Here is a 17,056-nt window from a genome sequence, read left to right as displayed (position 1 = left end):
TTGAAAAGAACTCAGTGGTTCTCTCTTGGGGAACTTTCTAACAACTAGACCTTGATCTCAAGGCCCTAACCTTTCATCCTCAACATTTTTTGTCTATTCTCCCTACCCTAGCAGTGCCCCCAGGTCAAAGGCAGAAAGGAGACAGATACCCTGAGCAAAGCCTAAGGTTGGGGTGGGAGAGCAAAAAAATCTTTTTTGGGGGGGCTCTACAGGTAAAGTTCAGAAACAGTGACTCACAGTTCTCGGTCCTGAGCAATTTATGTGCTAGTTGGAGGGGGTTTAAGAGGAGCCAGTGAGAAAGTAACCCCCCATAACACAGATACTCCGTGGACCCCCTAAAACCACCCTATCTTCCTCTGCAAAGACTCCAACTGCCCCTCCCGGGCTCTCTGCTTCCACTGGGCACATGCTGATGCCCCTGAGTGGGCTGCTCTGGTGGTGGTGCTGCTGTTCCTGTGCCTGGTACCGCTGTGGATTGTGCGCCCCGGCTCCCCAGATGTTGCGCCACCAGGGTCTCCTCAAGTGCCGCTGCCGCATGCTCTTCAATGACCTGAAGGTTTTCCTGCTGCGGCGCCCCCCTCCTCCAGCGCCCCTGCCCATGCATGGTGAACCCCAGCCCCCCGGTTTGGCGGCCAACAACAACACCCTTCCGGCTCTGGGTGCCGGGGGGTGGGCAGGTTGGAGGGGCCCTCGAGAAGGAGTGGGCAGGGAGACCCCTCCTCTCACACCTCCACCACCTTTGCCACCTTCCTCTGTGGAAGATGACTGGGGTGGCCCAGCCTCAGAGCCACCCGCCTCGCTGCTCAGCAGTGCCTCCTCGGATGACTTCTGTAAGGGGAAGGCTGAGGACCGCTACTCACTGGGCAGCAGCCTGGACAGTGGCATGAGGACCCCGCTCTGCCGCATCTGCTTCCAAGGGCCAGAACAGGTGAGAGCCTTTTTCCTTTCTCTTGCTTCCTTGTGGTATCCCCAGGTTTTCTAGATTACTGCTTGAACCATTGTACTGTCTCTGGCGCGAGGACTCTTAACTTTTAAGAACTTCTCACAGATGTTTCTTGTGGTTAAGTTTGCCCATGAAGTGTCTGGATCCTGGCGGAGCCTGTGACTCAGTGGTACCCTAGATTTTTGCCTTTGCTTTTTGATGCTGTGTCTTCATTTCCACTCAAAAATTCTGTAAGCATCCTCAAACTAGAAGATCCAGAGTCAGAAGAGATGAAATGAAGGGACTTCATGGCCCACTCATACTTGTTGCCCTCGTCTCTGATTTCCCCTGACTGTTTTGAATCTGTTTTCAGTCCTGGATCCAAACATTTCCCTTTCTGAAAGGTGCCAAGATCTTCTCTTTCCCTGTTTTCTGAGACTGAAATCCAGGGATCCTTAGCCTATTTTTCACTTGGAGGCCATCCCCTCCCCTATTTTATCAAAATGCTCAGCTGTAGGCATGGAGAGGGTGTCTAGGCCCAGGAACTCACGAGTTTGCTAATACAGTTCTTGGCAGACTCAAGTGTTTCCTTGTTTGAAAGCAGATAGGTAAGTGGAGCGAGAGTGAACTAGGCACATGGAGAAGGGAGCAGGGAATCGTGTCCTATCTCCTCCTCCTCTCAGGCCTGAAGCATGTGAATTTAGGATGTCCCTTAAACTCTCCCTATCCTTTTGTTTAGGGAATGCCAAGTACCCCTTGGGCCACAGAGTCTTTGCAAGTCTGATTCATTCATATTTTCACAGACACACCCCATCCCTTCCATCTTCACTTCCAATAGAGCGTCTCCAATACCAGAAAGCATCTATACAGTCTTCTGAAGTCATGAATTGTTTCCAAAGAACTCTATGTGGGAAAGGCTCGTCTGAAAATCTGATCTCGTTAGTGATGTTGCAGAAAGATTACCGTGGGCGGAGTCCTGTGGTCACATTAGTCACTTCAATAATTTCCCAGATGTGGAAGGAGGACTTTGGGGGCCACCTGAAAAACGGACCCTGAAGCAGATGCCAGACTGGTGCTCCTGGGTGGCTCCGGCTCTTGCTGAGAGTTTGCTCTGTGAGAGGCAGGCTTAGCTGCTGTTTCATTCATTTAATCATTGTTCTGAATGGGCCAAGCACTTGAGATGGCTGGGGCCACCTTCTGGGCATTTCCAGAGGAGGTGAGATAGTTCTGAGTGTGAATAAATGTCTCTGAGAGGCTGAGAGATTCTTGTAACTGCAACTGCCTGAAGTCCCAAATGAAGTTCTGGACTTCTGCTAGGCAAGAAGCTTAGGGTGCTGCTCAGTGCCCTCCTTTCACCTCTTTTCTCCATTTCCAGTGCTGCAGCTCTAGCAGACATGAGGCAGAGTGGCTTGGCTGAGAGCAAGACTGATGTCACACTTTGGGGTGCTCCTGGCCAGCATCTTGCCCTTCATCTTTTCTGAAAGAACAAATAATTTCTCTTCCTAACATCTTAAGCTATTCCTTTCTTCTCCCATATAGGCTGGCTCAGGTGTGCATGCAACAGGGGCTGCTGGGAGAATGACTTCTGGCAAGAACACCTTTGTCTCTAGAAAGCAGCAGGACATGGAGTCTGTTCAAATGATATTTCTCTTCCTGTGTGAACTTCTTCGAGTCACTTTACACCTCTGGGTCCTCTTTCCAAGTTCTGTGATTAGTGACAACATTTCCTGTCCCTTTCTTTATGAGTATGTTGGAAGGATCTAGAGATAATAAGCATGAAATGCCTTGGAAGGGCTTAGTATGAAATGGCATGTATTTTTCATCATGGAAAAGCTATGTTTTGTTGAAAAAAAGAAAGGGATCATGAGAAAACTTCGTGAGGTGTGCTCACACGATACAGAGTTTGTTGGAGGCTAGGAGCTTTCATTTCTTGTTTATTGCTTTCGTGACATGCCATAAACAAAGCATTGAATAAAAATGTTAACACCAATAAATGAATAGGCTCTACTATTATGTGGGAGGCATAGAGGGGCCTGTCATCACTAAGACTGGATCAACTCAAGAACTCCCTGTATATTATTACTTCATTCTGGGAGTTTGCTTTATCTGTGCAGGAGCCAGGGCATTTTGATGAGACCGTGCTATAGTGGTAGTAAGAGTGATACAGGTGAGACGTGTCTCATTTTCTCCCTTTCTGCTCATTTCAATGGGGAAGGAAGATGAAGGGCAAAAGCTGGGGGAAATTCTCTAGGAAGGGAGGTGGGAGTGAAAGAGGGTGAGTTTCTGTACAGAGCGCTGTCCAGCTGCTGTCCACACATGGTCCTGAAGGCAGTGCGTGTAGTCTGCAGCCCTGGTAACTCAATGTCTTGGTCTTTTCTCTCTGTGCTTGGGCTCTCCTCATTCCCCTGCCCCAACAAAGGGACTGAGCGGTTCTCCTGTCATTTGCCTCTGCTCCAGGGACTAAAAGATTGCAAACAATGAGGATTCATTTTTTTTTTTCTCACCAACTAGGGAGACACAACTGGAGTATCAGACTAGTTCCACCTTTGCACAGATCTCTAAAGGATGTCATACCCATTCATTCATGCGTGCATTTATTTAACAAATGCTTATTGGACACCGGCACTGTGCCAGATATGGTGGTAGGCACTGCTCTCCTGAAGCTGACATTCCAGTGGAGACACAGAAACAGACAAGTAAACTAGTAGGTAGTGTTCAGTGCTGTGATGAAAGTGAAGTATTAGAAATGAATTAGACAGGAATTAAAAGGAAAGCTGTGGTTGCATTAGACAGTGATCAGGAACAACCTTCCTAAGACTGTGCCGACTGAGCTGACACTGAGATAAGGACCCAGGGATGCATAGGTCTAGGGAAGAGCAAACAGCAAGCTCAAAGGCCTAAATGCAAACAAGCTTAGCACATCTGAGAAACAAAATAGAGGACAGGAGGATGAGAGGGAACAGGGTATGAACAGATGCTCTGAGAGCCAACGTGGCTCTGTGCTGACAGAGATTTCTCCTCTTCTCGGTCATTCATTGAGGTTGGACGGGGGGCAAGGAGCCAGGAGAGTGTGGGCCCAAAGCCTTGTGGCACTCTCTCCACTCTCTATTTTTGGTTGGCACTGCACTAGTTGGCTTCCGGGACAGTGCACCATGGTAGGTACGCTGAGGTCTCCAAAGCCAGATGGCCCCAGTTTGGAGCTTGAACAAATTACACAGTCTCTCTTTGCCGTGGGTTTCTTATTTATAAAACAGGGATGAAAAATGATAATCCCCACTGTAAAAGGTTTTTCTGAGCACCAGATCAGTCCACATGGTTAAAGCAGTGCTGCCACAGTGTTGTTGCTGTCTCAGAGGCAAGAGGATGCTCTCCTTCCTCATTGAAAAGCAGCGTGTGCCCAGCTTCCAGGCCGCAGGAGGACTGCTGTGGCTGGAAGCAGATTGCGTCTAGTGCACTGACAGTGCTCCAGCCGCGTGCTGCTCCCTTGTTCCATCACCAGCATCTGCATTACATGTCTACCCCTGTTGCAGCTCTGCCAAGCCTGCTCTGCAGACACGGGGCAGATGTGGCCCACCCTGTGGGACTTTCACACTCTAAACCAGCCCTCGCAGAATCTGGTAGATATCATGGAGTTGGAGGTGGATTACAAGGATATTGGGATAAGAAAGAGATGCATGCTTAAAAGCGGCCAGTGGATGGGGTGCCTATTGAGAGACAAGTGGGAGAATTCTCTACTCTCTCCCAAATTAGTCAGAGAAGCCTTCTCTGCTGCTGCTGGAGACCAATGAGAATGGTAAACCTGGGGTTAGACAGCTGGAAGGAGGTGACATGTGAGCACATGGCTAACTGGACAAAGACTGCCTCCTGGTGGGCATGGGGGTGAGGATCAACTGTGGAGCTCCTGGAGGTTGATGCAAAGTGGAAATCCACCCTGGATGGTGGGCAGGAGCCCTGATTTGGACCTAATGAAAAGCACGAAATGAGTCTGAGAGTTGAACAGGCTTGGTCTGCCTCTCAATCTTTTTTCTAGCGTTCACTTCCCTGGCAAGTGTGGGCAAGTGTGGTGTGCAATATTTTGTTAGTATTTTGGGCTCTTGGGGAGAGAGTTGGCAGGGAGGTCTCATGACATGATGAAAATCCTGGAGTGATCCAAATGGTGGACTTATTCTGGCACTGCATTCATGTTTGCATTTCTTTGTGTGATTATTTAACATCTGTCTCCACAAAGCATAATCCTATCTCTAACATTTATGGACCTAGAACAATAGTATAGGCAGAGGCTCAGATACCAGGGGTCAGAATACTTAAAATTAACAAATCCTCCTAAAAATTGTTAAACAAAGTACATTCTAACCTCCTCTCCTGGCAAACACAGCTTTAGCACAACCTGGAAGATGGGTTTGAGTTTAAAACTTTCAGATTCCCCTGAATTCTGTGCTAGCTGAATTGGGGATATCTGGCTCAGTCTACAGGCTGCTCTGATCTTTTCCCACTGCTGGCTTTATCTTGAGCTGTGAGGAATCTCAGACACATGTGGGGACACTCCAGCTGGCTTGGGGAAACTGTCTGAACACCCCCAAATACCCTCCCTCTCACTTTAAGCCTGAAGAAGAGAAACCTGTAACTCCTGGGAGCAGGCTCATGGCTGAAAAGGCAGGAATTCCAGAGCCCCACAGAGTCAGAGTATGTTCTAAAAGAGGGGCATGGCTCCTTGACCCTGCATGCTGCTCGGGGTATGGCTAAGAAGGACCAGCATGGGACCCTTTACACAAGGAATCCTCTCACCTCAGTCTAATGGTGGTGCTGCAAAGGGATTGAGTTGCTTGGAAGCAACCACTCATGGGCATTTGCTCATCATTGGGTCATCAGCTCCCAATCCAGTGGTTTCACCTTGTTCAGACTCTACATATGTTTTTGTTGAGTGCATGAGCCTCTAGAGCTCATCCTATGAGCAGCTCCCTTGAAAGGGGACCTGGGACAAGAAAACCCCAAAATGAAAAATACTCACTGGCAGCAAATGCTGAATGTGCTGTGCAGAGGGGCAAGCTCATTCCATGAGAACACAAAGGGCAGTGCCTTGGTCGGCAATGGAATCTCCAGGAAACCAACTTAGGTTTTGATATTAGAAAGGACTTTTGGGACCTCCCTAGTGGCGCAAGGGAACCTATGAAGCTAACCACAGCCTCTGCAGCATGAGTTCGATCCCTAGCCAGGGAGCTACCCACATGGTGCAGCAGACCTCTCCTGACTCACCTGCTGCTCCCCTCAGCAGTGTATTTCAGTCAGTCTGCCTGTTCTGTTCCCCTCTCTGTCTCTGGTGAATCCTCTCATCCCCTACCCCTACCCCACACCTCCGGCCTGTACCCAGCTCTTGTATGCATAAAAAAATAAAATAAAAAAAGAAAGGACTTTCTATGAAAGCTGCCCCAAGACAGTATTGACTGTCTTAGAAGAGGGGTCATGTGTGTAACTGAGAATCGTGACTCTCAAGGTCCCACCTGACCTTGAGTTGGTTCATTACAATGAGATTGTTTTAGGGGCCAGAGATATTTGTAATCTAAGCAGGAAGAAATGAGTCTGCATCCCTTACCATTCAAGAGGTTATCTCAACCCAGGATTTCTAGTCCGAGAGTACACAATCCGTGGCACATGTGAATATGTCTTCAGCAAAGATGGAAAAAAAATTTCTGTCCTGTGCTCATTGAACTCCCAGGTTGTTAGCAATCACATGATTGCTGCAATCGTGAACTCACACCATGCATGTCCTGCAGCGGGAGAGCAAGCATCCATGAAACCAGGGGCAACAGATGCCATCATGAACCAAAGCACTCACTCAAGAAAAGGGGAAGCCCAGGTACCACCCCCCATCCTGAGTCAGGAGTGGGATAGTTTAATTTTTCCATCTAGTTTTTTTCCTTGAAATTCTTTTTTTAGGGCCTCCCCGGTGGCGCAGCGGTTGAGCACTGGGTTGCGAAGCTGCCCGCGGCCTCTGCGGCGCCGGTTCGATCCCCGGCTGCTCCCAGGCCACCGGAGGAGGGTCCCACATGGCGCGCAGCCCTCTCCTGCCGCCCGCTGCTCCCCTCAGCAGTGTACTTCGGTCCTTCTGCCTGCTCTGCTCCCCGCTCTGGCTCTGGTGAATTCTCTCACCCTCCCGCGCTTCTGACTGTACCCAGTGCTTGTATGCATATATGTATAAATCAATCAATCAATAAATCTTTAAAAAAAAAGAAATTCTTTTTTTATTATTTTATGTAATTCTTACATCATTTTTCATTTTTGCACAATGTATGCTTTTTCATCTTGATTATATTCCCCATACACTATAGCCTTTGGGTTCTTATTCCAGCCAGTCATGGTCTTATTAAAATTGGAATCTCCAAGGACCCTTCCCTCACTCTAGGACTCTTACCTGCACTCTAATTCTTTGGTGGGAGACGAGGTAAGAATGCCAGTGCCACCATCAGGTGCTGGATGCTTCCCAGACGTAGCTGTGACTTGCACGTACACATGCACACGTGTGCACCTGAGCACGTCACTGAGTGATCTGTCTTGCTTTCTCAGAAAGAGGGATGGAGGAGGAGAGACACCTGGTGTCAGGTCTGCCACATAGTGATTCTTCTCTCAGTCGTCTGTTGATCCACCGTGCAGTGTTCACTTTGGAGTAATCCCTCTTCACTTGCCAGCCTGCACCTTCTTGGGGTGGATTGGTTCATTTATTAGCTGAGACTTCTGGCTGAGGCCCCCATACAGAGAGTTAGTGAATAAAGCTGTAGGGCAGGAGAGAACCATGGGCTTCAAAAGAGCCTGGGAGGAGAAAAGCTATTGGGAAGCCTTCTCTGCCTCTGTTTCGGCCTCTGTCTCCTCCCTCCCTCCCACCCCACCTTCTCTTTTCCAGCTGGAATGTTGAGAAGCCCAGCTGTGGCCTGTGAGTTGGGGGAGGGCGAGTAGATTTTAGGAGGAGGGGATACTTACTCCAAGGAGTGTGGGAATGAGCGAGCTGCTTCTTGTTTGCTGGGAAGGAAGCCAAGTTGGAAGCGAGCCCAAATGTAAAGGAGCTGGCATGCAAACACTGACCGAGTTGCACACCATCCCCCTCCTGAGATGCCTCATATGTAAGACAGAGTCTACGTGTGTGTACTACGTATAGTGTGCATTTGATACCTCCCTCCTTCTGTGTTTGTTAACAGTGAAAACGGGGCGGCTGCTTCAGGACAACACAGTCAAAATTGGATAGGTTACATTTCAGTTCCAGGTAGATGCAAACTGTCAGGGGAAGAGGGATCTGCTAACACAGACTCTGTGCAGCGCCCAGATCCACGCCCACAGGAGACACACCCCTCCTTGCACTCATGAGGATTTCCCAGGGTTTGTGTTGAGAGCTGTTGAGGACAGACCTAGCCAGTTTCCTTCTATGGAAAGGTTACTTTGGATGTGGTGGAGCACAGTCAACATCAATTTCTTCTAAAGAGGCTTCTTGAAGCCATCCTACTGGCTAGCACATGACTGCAAACAGTAGGAGCTCAGTATCTGTTAATTCTTTCCCTCCCTGGCACATATTTATTCCAGACTAATAGAGTTAGTCTTTGGTCCCTAGTGAACACATGGTGTAGGGTGTATTTGTGTGTGCATGTGTGTGCACATACATATATCCTTGTGTGTGTATGACTTAAGATAGCAAAGGGAATATGGCTGGTCCCTTAAGGGACGTAGGAGTAGAGGATCCCAACCATCCCCTCCAGCCTCCTTCTCTGATTCTGTAATGATAAATGGTGATGACTCTTGTCCCAGTAATCAGTGCACATGATCCTGGCTTGAGACCCCTTGGCCAGGAGCAGATCTTTCCTCATTCTATTGCAGCATGATGGAAAGAACATGGGATTTGAAGCCAGAGAGATGTGGATTTCAGTCCCAACTTGTGCCCTTCCCGGCTGGGTAGTCTCAGGCAACTTACTTAATCTCTTTGGATCGAGATTTCATTGTTTCAAAAAGGGGAATAAAACATTGAGCTTGAACACTTGTCGTGAGGGGTTGGCATGGTGTATTAAAGTTCTAGATACATGGCAGCTGTTCATAAACAGGAGTAATAGTTACCCCATTTGCTCTGTGTGGCTCGGAGACCAGGAGTGGGGGGTCCAGTTTGCACTGCTGCCTTTCCTATGACCCTCTCTTACCGGCATCTCTAAAAATATCACATGCTCTAAGGAAGGCTAGGCTTCGACTGCAATAAGCCCCCTGCTGTTTTTGTGCCTGACAATCAAGGATGGGTGTCTAGATTTGTCACCAGGCCAAGGGTCTAAGTCTGACACCAGGTCCGAACTTCTCTTACCAGTCTGGGTCCATGCACTCGCTGCCACACATGCAAACCAAAGGCCTTTGGAGAAGCACAAGAGAAAAAAAGTGACTTACTTAACTAACAGGGTAGAGGGAGAACAACCAAGGGAGAAAGAGAGAGAAGCCCAGGTACTGACCCATGTGCAAGGTGGAGCTGCAGCTACAGGAGCTTGCAGGTGCCATGAGGCCTGCCACATGGAGCTGGGGTCTTCAGCATCTGGAGGCAAAGTATCCCCAAGTGGTAGTCTGTGCCCAGCCCAGGAGGCTGTGTCAGCTCCCCAGAGCCTGTGGGAACAGGTTTAGCCGCATTGGTCACTTCAACAAATCTAGTGTCTCCATTCTACTGACTTTGTGGCCTCTACTGCCTGGCTTGGCTGCACTGTCTCATGCCTGATCCCTCACTCCCAGCGAAGATGTCTTTATCCATCATCACATCCCCGATGGGTCTTCATTCAGCTGCATTCTTTGGCAGGAGCCATGAAGCAAAACACTTTCCTGAACTCTGAGTCCCTGGGTCCAGGAGTCAAGCACGTAGTGGAGTGTGTTAGGGAAGGAGCAGAGGACACGCTGCCTCACGTGTGACAGGAAGGCGTGCATATCTGACTTTGTCCTTAGACAGGGATGCAGGCCTGGGACAGGATGGGAGTTCCAGACAGACATGATGCTAAGTGACGTTGATCCCAAGTGAGAATGTTGTTCTCTTTTCAGTTTGCTTTCATGCCTGCGGTTATGTTCAGAAGAAAATCTCATGGGAGTGATAACATGTCTTCGCCACCTTTCTAACACTTGTCAATCTCCTATGTAAACAAAGGAGAAGGTGACAGGCTCAGAGCCTTTGGACCCAGTAATATCTAGCTAGAATTCTATCATCTTGTTTTGTTTTGATTTATCTACTCTATATACAGAGAGAATATACGTATATTTTAGAGCAGTTTTAGGTTCACTGCAAAACTGAGCTGGAAGTACAGAGTTCCCATATACTCACTCTCTCACACATAGCCACTCACACCGTCAGCACCCTGCTCCAGAGTGGTGGATTTGTTATAATTGATGAACCAACACTGACACAACATTATCGCCCAGTGCCCATAGTTCACATGGGGGCCTGCTTTTGGTGTTGTATGTTCCAAGAGCTTTGACAAATGGAGAATGGTATCCAGCTACCATTATAGTATCATACAGAATAATATCACTGCCTTCAGAATCCCCTGTGCTCCATTCACTCATTCCTCTGCCCCTCCCTCCCAAACTCCTGCCAATAGTGTCTAGCTTTTTCCAGAACATCAAATAGTTGCAATGACACAGTGTATGGCCATTTCAGATTGGCTTCTTTCACTTGGCAATATGCACTTACAGCTCCTCCGTGTCCTCTCATGACTGATAGCACATTCCTTTGTAGCCGAGATTCATATCCTGCTATGTGGACATATCACAGCTTGTCTATTCCTTCTATGATAAATGATACCAACTTTTTATTTATGGTAACAATAAATAGTCTTTTTTAGAATGATTTATTGAAGTGAAAATACGAAACATTTAGAGAAACTGTTATATGAAGATAATCGTATAGCTGGCTCATGAATACGTAAAAAATGTCTAAGTGACTGAAGCTGGGTGGCACTGACCTGGGCTGCACAGTTGCCAATAGTTCTGAAGTGTTGTTGGGCACCAAGAGGTACCTCAGGAAGGGGAAATGCAGCGTGCTAGGCCATGGGCTCAGGAAATGCCTTGGAATCTGCATTCAAAATCACTGACTTTAACATGTCAAAACAGGTGATCACTTCAGGATTACTGTGTATTAGGCAGCAGTTTGAGGAGGCAGAGAAATGGGGAGAAGAAATGCCTTTACTGAGCCTGAGGTTCGCAGATACAAAAGGAAAAGAGATGTGGGCAGTGGAAAAAAGGGGAGGAGTTAATTGGGAAGGCATGGGGCCATGTGACTATGAAGAAAGTAGGTGTTACTCAGGCAGGGCAGGAAGGGAAACCTCTTGTACCTGTCTGTCTAGCCTGCCTCAGTGACCTGAGAGCTACATGTTTTGGATGGATTTGCCCTGGATGGAAGATGAGACCTGTGACATGAGGACCATGCACACTTTGAGATGTGGAGTTTGTCTACTACCCAGCTAATGCTAATTTCCCTGGCTAACGCAGCCATCACTTTCTACTCCTGAATTCAAGGATACTTTTGAGTGAAGTCAAATCAGGCACCTCCCTCAGGTAGCCCCAGAGTCCCAGAGCCAGGAAGCAGTGGGTGCACAGCTACTTCCCTCACAGCTTGCTGAATATCAACAATGCAGCTCAGCAATGACACATCACTTTTGCCTACAACGCATTGGTTGGATTTAGACACACAGTTCCCCCTAACAGTCAGAGGGGTGGGGAGTGGAATCCTCTTGGGTGCTGGAAAGAGGAAATGCAGATATGGGGGAGCTCTAGAAAGCCCTCCACAGTATTAGTACCTCCCTCTTAGGGTTGTGAGAGTTACATGAGACACCACACACTGAGCTTTTAAAGCACTCCCTGGCCCACAGTAAGAACTCAATAAATACTAGTAGTTTTATTATTATTTTGTCATTTATAAAAGGAAGAGATTGTACTCAGGAATGTCCAAATCCCTTCTAGTTCACAATATCAGGTAGAGGAACTGGTATAAATCCTGGGGGTGGTATAAGCCCAATTCCTCCCTTCAGCCATGAAGTCTCCCTAGAAGAATAACTTTAAAACTGGCCCTTAAGGACCAAATTAGGTAAAGAATTTTGAAAATAGGAAATGAAGTCTCAGGCAGCAACAAAAAGAAGCTAAGAAATCAGTGATGCTTTTGGACAAATTAGCATGGTGGATAAGAACATGGGCTTTTAGGGGATAAGAAAATCTTTCAAATCCAGTGGTGCTATACAGTGCATGTGCAACTTTGGGCAAGTCACTTACAGACTTGGAATCTTTATTTCCTCCACTGTAGAATGAGAGTAACAATATCTGTCTCAGAGGTGGTTGTGAGTCTCAAGTGAGATAACACTAGTCATAGCATAGAACATACAATCCACCCAAAATCATCCAATAGGCATGTTGTTATCTGACCTCATCAGCTCTCTATTGACTTCTTCAAACTTTCTTCAATAATTTCTACCTTGGTGTGTGTATGTCTGTAATATGGTGGCCTCAGGAGGAGTGACCAAGATATCAGGGGATAGATATAACTAAATATACCCAAGCATTGCCAGCTCACTAAATAAAAATTATCTCATCACTAGCCACACCATTTTCAAATATATTTGGAATTGAGATGAACAAAAATCATTGAGATGAACAAAATCAAAAGCATCCTTCCCTTTCATAAAGTGTCTTTTCAAGAAGTATCTTCTCAATTGACAGGTACTCAAAGTTCAGCTATAGTCAGTGAGGACTTGTGAAACTGTTTGAACATTAACAGGTACCCAAATTGAGGCATATTCTATAAAGCAAGCAGCCAGCAGTTTTCAAAAGTGTCAAGGTCATGAGAAGTGGCAAATAATGGAAGAACTGTCCCAGACTGTAGAACTCCAAGGAAATATGACAACTCATATAATGTGTGATCTGGATTGGATTCTGGACATGGGTGGAACAGTTGGTGACATTTGAATAAGGTGTGTAGATAATAGACCCGTATCAATCTTATATTTCTGATTTTCATCATTGCACTATGATTCTAAAAGATGCTAACCTTTGGGGAAGTTTGCGTAAAGGGTCTATGGGGACTCTGTGTTATTTTTACAAATTTTTAAAAATAAGTCTGAAATTATTTCAAAATGAAAAGTTTAAGAATTATTTTAATGGGAGGTGTTTCTCATAGTTGGAAAATTTGGGAATAACTAGTATAGAAAAAAAAGAGCATGGGTTTCACAGAAAAAAACTGGGTTAGAATTCAGGTTTTAATGCTTACTAGTTGTGTGGCTTTGTGAAAATCATTGAAATCCTCTGAATCTTTTATCTGTCTTGGGGAGATAATACAAAAAAATGCTTCATAGACGTGTCGTGAGGATTTAAGTAGACAGCATGACTCCCATGCATAAAGGGAGCTGCCTATAAACATGAGTTCTCTTCCTGGTTCTCCCCTCCCGCTTTGCTCCAGGAGGATGATAAATACATCGTGCACATTTCCTCACAGGTATATGTGCTGTGGGCTAAGTGTTTTGAGATTGACAGGGTGACACACCAGCAGTGAAAAGTACTGAGTACACAGGGAGGTTTGCCCAATATGGTGCGCTTAAGCATATAAACAGAGTTAATAATCATCAGCATTAATAACATTGGCTATTATCCGTGTTCTTTAACACTTCTTAACCTAACACCCCAAAAGCAGTGCTGAGGCACATCAAGTGATTGTGGGCTGTATATTTTGATTCATCTTGTGGCTATCCCTCCTGGAGCCACAGATCTAAGCCGCGGTGGAGCAATGTGTGACTTTAGAAAGAAAAGCCTTCTACTGCTGGGGCTCTGTTTCCCAAAGTGCTTAGAAAATAACTTTCCAAACCAGGCAGCTGCAGGTAAATGAGAGCAGTCATGGTGAGGGTGCAGAGATGCCCACAGCTGCTGTGTATGCATGTGGGTGGGAGCAAGTGAGAAACTCAAGGTGTGTGGTAATAGGTGTGTGTCTGCACCTGCAATGCAACTATTTAATGCAGGAAAAAAAAAAAGGCACTTGAAGTGTTCTGTCCATTTGGCTACACCTGCTTTTTGCACATTTTGTTTCAGAGAAAGCCCAGAGGATATGGTCTTCGCAAAGTTAGTGCTGACATTTTATATAGTACTGTACTCACTGCCTTGCATCTTGCCTCTGATGCCCATCGAGTGTTCATCTGCCAAGAAAAAAAAAAAAAACCTTAAAAAACTAAAAAGAATTGGTTTGGTTGTGGAGGAGTGTATGATATGATTTCAAATGTCTCCCTCCTCTTTCCTCCTATCAAAAAAAAAAAGCCTCATAGAGAGAGGGTCCTCATGATTTCAATTAAATTTCCTTCCTATGCATGTGCTTCAAATAAAGTGTTTATTTTATATGATGGTTGGAATTTGGTTCAAAATAATCCAGTGAATAAAGTTGAAGCAAGATTGGTCATGTGTTCATAAATGCTATGTTGGGTTGTTCATATCTCTCTGCTTTCATGTGTTTGCAATTTTCCCTAATAAAAAGGTATGGCATACTGCCTGGTTAATAAAAATGCTATGAAAGGAAAATTATTAAACAGGTTTTATAGAAGGGAAGTGGAGCTAGCTGAGGTGGACAAGACAACTGGGTGAAATTATGCTGAGGACTAGAGTCAAAGACAGACAGGACCTGGGTGAGTCCCACTGGGTCTGCCAGCAGCCTTGTCAAAGAAGGGAGTGTTTCCAGACCTCTTAAAGGCTCTTCCAATCCCAAAGGGCATATTTCTAAAGACTAAAATGTCCCCTTGTCCATTTCCTACCTGGTGGCAGATAAAGGATCCACGTGAACTTGCAGTGAGTGAACACAGCTGGTGCCACACCCTGGCAGTGTGAGATGAGCGGGGGAACTCAGAGTCTAGGGTGAGAGACCGATGTGTAAGAAGTAACCACATGATGAGTTATTTGGACTAGGGTGAACCCATCATGTTGAAGGACCGGGCAGGAGGGGTAGGAGTAATGCTGGGAGAGCTGAAGAATGATTGACAGAGAAGCAAGCTTCTGGATGGGAGGTGGAAGGCAGTTAAAGGAATTCTCCAGGTGTGTCGAAGCACAGCAACACAAGATCGACTCTCACTCTTCTCCTCAGAAACATATTCCTTCCCATATCCCTTTAAGGGCCTAATCCTTTCTCCTGTCAATGGCCCTGCCATACTTTAAGACTCACTGTGACTTTCCTTGGAGAACAGGGCAAATTAGATTGTGGGCAGGGTGCAGAGAGGGGAGGGGTGGGTTTCTCCTCTCTTGCAATTACTCCTTTCAATGGATTTGGTCTTAATGGCTTTTCAGGAGACTTGTGCTTGGGGGTTACTTACCTGGGAATAATAACTACTTAAAAACTGTCTAATTGATTGACTTGAGCTTTTTCCTGGAGGCTTCAAAAGGGTATTGGAGGACCCTGGTGGGTCCTGGAACTTCTGTTTCTTCTGACACATGCAGTGGCCCTGGCTCACATTTCCCTGGTAGGGAAGAAAGAACATTGTTTTCTTGATTTTTAAAGGTAAGAAACCAGGATCCAGAGAGGGGAAGTGGTAAGCTCAAGATGGAAGGCAAATCGCTAAGCTGGAGTCTCTCATCCTTAGTCTGTGAGATACCAGTGAACTACTGCACAGGAGGAAGACATTCTTCTTCCCCTCCCCCCTTTTCCAGACAGAAATATTTATTCCAATGCTTCCTAAAACATTAAAATATTGTAGCAATGTTAATTTACCAGAATGTCTGGACAATGGAAGAAATTGGGAGGGAGAACGGGCAGGCGTGGGGTAAATTTATGGTTCATTGACTTTTCTAGCGAATATAGGGATAACCCTTTAATTTATATGTCAACTTCTATTACTGAACATCTTCATAAAATATAAGTCCACTTTGCAGTGCACTTAGTCATCAGCCTAAATTCCTTTTATATTGAAGGACTGTGGTTTAAAATCGGGCTCTGTGATTATAGAAGGCGGTGAAGTTCTAGCTTCACAGACCACATCTGTCTAGAAGTTGGTAGGTGGATTTTATTTAAAATGTGACATCAACTTTTGCCCACAAAAGGGAGTGCAGGCCTCCCTGGTGGCGCAGCGGTTGAGCGCTGGGTTGCGAAGCTGCCCGCAGCCTCTGCGGCGCCGGTTCGATCCCCGGCTGCTCCCCGGCCACCGGAGGAGGGTCCCCCATGGCACACAGACCTCTCCTGCCGCCTGCTGCTCCCCTCAGCAGTGTACTTCGGTCCTTCTGCCTGCTCTGCTCCCCGCTCTGGCTCTAGTGAATTCTCTCACCCTCCCGCGCTTCTGACTGTACCCAGTGCTTGTATAAATAAATAAATAATTCTTAAAAAAAAAAAAAAGTGGAGTGCAATTTCTGGCTCAGTCATTCAGCAAATATTTCTTGAGTAGTTGCTTTTGTGAGAACTCTGCTGAGGACTCTAGATAGATGAATGAGCCAGAACACTGGTTTGTCGCTTTTGCCTTCTCTCTCCTGCTAGGCCACCATCCTCACCTGGGTGATAGTAACAATTTCTTGATCAATTTTCTAGTCTCTTCCCTGCTGGCTTCTCCACTTCAAACACACAAAAGCCGTTCTTTCCTGCACTTGCCACCATCCAGCAGGCAGCGGGCCCCCCCAGAGCTGGTGGCCCTGTCTGTTCTTTGCGTGTGGCTGCTCTGTCCACTCTCCAGACTCCAAACAAGTGATTCTGGGTGAGGCCCAGGGGCTGGACAGAAGTGAGCGCCCATGCTCCAGTCTAGAGTTGGCTTTCAGGACAAAGCCGGAATAGAGAAGAGCACCCTAACTCCCTCTCCTACAGCTGGGGAGGCAGACTTAGAAAAGTCAGGTACCTCGCTTGTTGACTTGCAGGGCTGGGCTTCGGCTTCTCGAATCCAAACTCTAACGTTCTTTCTAGGATTTAATTAAACATAATTAAATTCAGTAGCTATTTTTTTTTTTTAGCACCTATGCTGTGCCAAGCGTGTGCCAGCCCTAGGAAGGCAGATACATAAATATGGTTCCTTCTCTCAGTGACCTTTAAGTCTGAGAAGAGAAACAGTTATGCGAGCAGATTGCACAGAAGTGGTGATGGAGAGCACGTCTGGTGACGGCGTGGCGGGAAAGACGGAGGGGCCGTCTCTGCTGGAGCGAGTCAAG

At 46.6% G+C, this 17,056-nt stretch overlaps 1 protein-coding gene across 1 annotated transcript in view; it reads left to right on the top strand.

The window, feature by feature from the left end:
- Positions 1-391: 391 nt before the first annotated feature.
- The window catches only part of MARCHF4 (membrane associated ring-CH-type finger 4), a gene marked incomplete at its 3' end in the record, with an annotated part of 92,835 nt that continues 76,170 nt past the window's right edge, over positions 392-17,056 (top strand). Inside the window, exon 1 of the mRNA XM_084245524.1 lies at positions 392-928. Within this exon, the coding sequence (XP_084101650.1) occupies positions 407-928 (522 nt within the window). The 5' untranslated portion in view covers positions 392-406. The remainder of the gene's footprint in view (positions 929-17,056) is intronic.

This window comes from Talpa europaea (genome assembly GCF_964194135.1).
Source record: "Talpa europaea genome assembly, chromosome: 1".
NCBI classification, from domain to species: Eukaryota; Metazoa; Chordata; class Mammalia; order Eulipotyphla; family Talpidae; genus Talpa; species Talpa europaea.
The sequence above is the reverse complement of the archived record's forward strand: the minus strand, read 5'-3'. Positions and strand labels throughout refer to the sequence as shown.